The sequence below is a fragment of the Lipophrys pholis genome, assembly GCF_963383615.2.
Source record: "Lipophrys pholis genome assembly, chromosome: 1".
Taxonomy (NCBI): domain Eukaryota; kingdom Metazoa; phylum Chordata; class Actinopteri; order Blenniiformes; family Blenniidae; genus Lipophrys; species Lipophrys pholis.
Window position 1 is genome coordinate 55,683,543 of NC_137635.1, and position 4,532 is coordinate 55,688,074.

The 4,532-nt window shown below is 53.5% G+C and overlaps 1 protein-coding gene across 1 annotated transcript in view; it reads right to left on the reverse strand.

The window, feature by feature from the left end:
• Positions 1-1,152, reverse strand: part of agap3 (ArfGAP with GTPase domain, ankyrin repeat and PH domain 3) — a gene marked incomplete at its 5' end in the record, with an annotated part of 32,754 nt that extends 31,602 nt beyond the window's left edge. The window contains 3 exon segments of the mRNA XM_080474236.1: positions 625-676; positions 678-772; positions 1,143-1,152. Of these exon segments, the coding sequence (XP_080330362.1) occupies positions 625-676; positions 678-772; positions 1,143-1,152 (157 nt within the window).
• Positions 1,153-4,532: the final 3,380 nt, after the last annotated feature.

Genomic DNA, 4,532 nt, shown 5'->3' on the forward strand with positions numbered 1-4,532 from the left:
CTGATACACACACTGGTACACACTCTGATACACACTGGTACACACTCTGATATACATGCACGCACACAATACTACAAAATAAAATCAGGAAACTTAGTATGAGTCTGAGTTACGCACACAGGAGAGGAGGATGGAGGAAGATGCTCTATAATCTGATGTTAGAGGTAGATGCTCTATAATCTGATGTTAAGGGAGGTAGACGCTCTATAATCTGATGTTGGAGGAGGTAGGTGCTCTATAATCTGGATGTCAGTGGAGGAAGATGCTCTATAATCTGATGTTAGAGGAGGAAGATGCTCTACAAGTTTAAGAAATGGAAGCTAACATTCTAATCCAGGATGCTAATGTTAATCCCGGTTTGGGATTAGAGGCTGCTCCTCCGGTAGACAGATATTTAGTGTGACAGTAACAGAGCTGCTAATTACTGGATTGAGATAATCCTGATGCTAACGCTAACTGTGGGAAGCTGAGAATGGAGCTAACGCTAACGCTAACCACTTCTACAACTATTTTTATCAACAGTAAAATCAGAGAGTAACTACAGTTACTTCATGGCAGTACTCAGTTACTCAGACGTAGTAGTTTGTCAGTCACTGCGGCTGTAACGGGAGCAAAGGTTTGTACCTTCGTTTCCGGCGGACAGGCCGTCTGGTTTGCTGATGCCAGTGCTTTTTTTTCCGCCGGTGCTTCTTGCGGTTAGCATGTGGCGACGGCGGCGGCTCCAGTTTGGGGCTGGTGGCGCCGAACGCCGCCGGATCGCCCGTTTCATTGGCTGGAGGAGAACACAACACATTCACCCCATTCACCCAATCATTGCACTGCGAATGCTCCCACTGACCTCCAGTGACCCCCGCTGACCTCTAGTTACCCCTGCTGACCCCCAGTGACCTCTAGTGACCTCTAGTGACCCCCGCTGACCTCTAGTGACCCCCACTGACCTCCAGTGACCTCTAGTGACCCCCGCTGACCTCTAGTTACCCCCGCTGTCCTCTAGTGACCCCCGCTGACCTCTAGTGACCTCTAGTGACCCCCAGTGACCTCTAGTGACCCCCCGCTGACCTCTAGTGACTCGCTGATGTGGATTATATGAAGTATGAAGACTCGTCTTTCGTCTACATAGAGCGACGTTCTGTCACTTTAACTCTTGTTCATCAATTCGACTCGATTCTGGGATGGGAATCAAAAAACCGGTTCTGACTGAGAACCAATGGATCAATTCCATGGGAATCGTACACCTTAAATGTGTTCGATTCTTCTTAACGATTCATTTCCAGCATGACATCAAGTGACGTAGCATGACGTAGCATGACGTAGCATGACGTAGCATGACGTAGCATGACGTCACTCTGTGATGCAGAGCTCCTCCAACCAGGAGAAAAGATGGAGGAAGAAGGTCTGAAGTGGGAGACGCTAAAGGACTAGATAATAGGAGACGGTAATACATGTTCCACTCACCACGTCCTGAATCCACAGAGTCCACAGCCTGTCCCCACAGCCTGTCCCCACAGCCTGTCCTCACAGCCTGTCCTCACAGCCTGTCCCCACAGCCTGTCCTCAAAGCCTGTCCTCACAGCCTGTCCTCACAGCCTGTCCCCACAGCCTGTCCTCACAGCCTGTCCTCACAGCCTGTCCCCACAGCCTGTCCTCAAAGCCTGTCCTCACAGCCTGTCCTCAAAGCCTGTCCTCACAGCATGTCCCCACAGCCTGTCCTCACAGCCACAAGGTCCAAGTTTAAAAAATAAAAGTGTCGGTGCAAATCCCGGCAGGAACCTTTCTGTGTGGAGTTCTCATGTTCTCTCTCTCCATGTTCTCTCCTACTAATGAGGGACTTTTAATAAATGAACTCTGCCGTCAATCTGTCCCTGTAGTGAATGTCTGCTCCAACGAGCCCACAGCGTAGACATATGCTAGTAGAACTTTACTATATGTGTGAGCCTCTAGTTTTCACACCATACAGTAGTAAATGCTCTACTAGAGTATGTCTACTGTGCAGACTTACACAATCTAGTGGGATCTACTACTGTAAGTCTATATATTAGATCATTCTGAGTTGAAAATCTCCTCACAAAAAGCACCAACACAATATGAAAACAGGATTCCCTGCAGACGGAGAGAACGTTCCTCCTGCTACGTCACTTCCTCATTCCTCTCCAGGCTCCGCCTCCCAGAGAGGGTTACCTTGTCAACAGCACAACATTTGAAAAAGTGAATTCCAGGGGGCAAAGAAGGAAATTACACATTGACTGTTGTTTTTTAAGGGAGGAAATTATAATTCAAGTTTCATTTTTGGAAAAAATTAATTTCTTCCTTTTGGTGCAGAAAACTGTAAATTACTTTTTTCCCCTGAAAATACTCAGGAATCATTAAAAGAATTGATAAAATCTTATAAATGCCCCCCCCCCCTACTCGATTCTAAAACTTTTTCAAAAAGACTAAATTTCCATCGTGTGGAGCAACACCGGAAGATCACGACCTCAAAACATTAACCGGACGGCTTCCAAAAGATCACAACACTTAGGACACCACGAGACGTTCAGGTACAGGGCGGAGCGTCGGTCATCAGGACACCACGAGACGTTCAGGTACAGGGCGGAGCGTCGGTCATCAGGACACCACGAGACGTTCAGGTACAGGGCGGAGCGTCGGTCATCAGGACACCACGAGACGTTCAGGTACAGGGCGGAGCGTCGGTCATCAGGACACCACGAGACGTTCAGGTACAGGGCGGAGCGTCGGTCATCAGGACGCCACGAGACGTTCAGGTACAGGGCGGAGCGTCGGTCATCAGGACGCCACGAGACGTTCAGGTACAGGGCGGAGCGTCGGTCATCAGGACGCCACGAGACGTTCAGGTACAGGGCGGAGCGTCGGTCATCAGGACAGTACGAGACGTTCAGGTACAGGGCGGAGCGTCGGTCATCAGGACACCACGAGACGTTCAGGTACAGGGCGGAGCGTCGGTCATCAGGACACCACGAGACGTTCAGGTACAGGGCGGAGCGTCGGTCATCAGGACACCACGAGACGTTCAGGTACAGGGCGGAGCGTCGGTCATCAGGACACCACGAGACGTTCAGGTACAGGGCGGAGCGTCGGTCATCAGGACACCACGAGACGTTCAGGTACAGGGCGGAGCGTCGGTCATCAGGACACCACGAGACGTTCAGGTACAGGGCGGAGCGTCGGTCATCAGGACACCACGAGACGTTCAGGTACAGGGCGGAGCGTCGGTCATCAGGACACCACGAGACGTTCAGGTACAGGGCGGAGCGTCGGTCATCAGGACACCACGAGACGTTCAGGTACAGGGCGGAGCGTCGGTCATCAGGACACCACGAGACGTTCAGGTACAGGGCGGAGCGTCGGTCATCAGGACACCACGAGACGTTCAGGTACAGGGCGGAGCGTCGGTCATCAGGTCAGTACGAGACGTTCAGGTACAGGGCGGAGCGTCGGTCATCAGGACACCACGAGACGTTCAGGTACAGGGCGGAGCGGTCGGTCATCAGGACACCACGAGACGTTCAGGTACAGGGCGGAGCGTCGGTCATCAGGACAGTACGAGACGTTCAGGTACAGGGTGGAGCGTCGGTCATCAGGACACACGAGACGTTCAGGTACAGGGCGGAGCGTCGGTCATCAGGACACCACGAGACGTTCAGGTACAGGGCGGAGCGTCGGTCATCAGGACACTACGAGACGTTCAGGTACAGGGCGGAGCGTCGGTCATCAGGACACCACGAGACGTTCAGGTACAGGGCGGAGCGTCGGTCATCAGGACACCACGAGACGTTCAGGTACAGGGCGGAGCGTCGGTCATCAGGACACCACGAGACGTTCAGGTACAGGGCGGAGCGTCGGTCATCAGGACACCACGAGACGTTCAGGTACAGGGCGGAGCGTCGGTCATCAGGACACCACGAGACGTTCAGGTACAGGGCGGAGCGTCGGTCATCAGGACACCACGAGACGTTCAGGTACAGGGCGGAGCGTCGGTCATCAGGACACCACGAGACGTTCAGGTACAGGGCGGAGCGTCGGTCATCAGGACACCACGAGACGTTCAGGTACAGGGCGGAGCGTCGGTCATCAGGACACCACGAGACGTTCAGGTACAGGGCGGAGCGTCGGTCATCAGGACAGTACGAGATGTTCAGGTACAGGGCGGAGCGTCCACGAGACGTTCAGGTACAGGGCGGAGCGTCGGTCATCAGGACACTATGAGACGTTCAGGTACAGGGCGGAGCGTCGGTCATCAGGACACCACGAGACGTTCAGGTACAGGGCGGAGCGTCGGTCATGAGGACACTATGAGACGTTCAGGTACAGGGCGGAGCGTCGGTCATCAGGACACTATGAGACGTTCAGGTACAGGGCGGAGCGTCGGTCATGAGGACACTATGAGACGTTCAGGTACAGGGCGGAGCGTCGGTCATCAGGACACCACGAGACGTTCAGGTACAGGGCGGAGCGTCGGTCATGAGGTCACTATGAGACGTTCAGGTACAGGGCGGAGCGTCGGTCATCAGGAC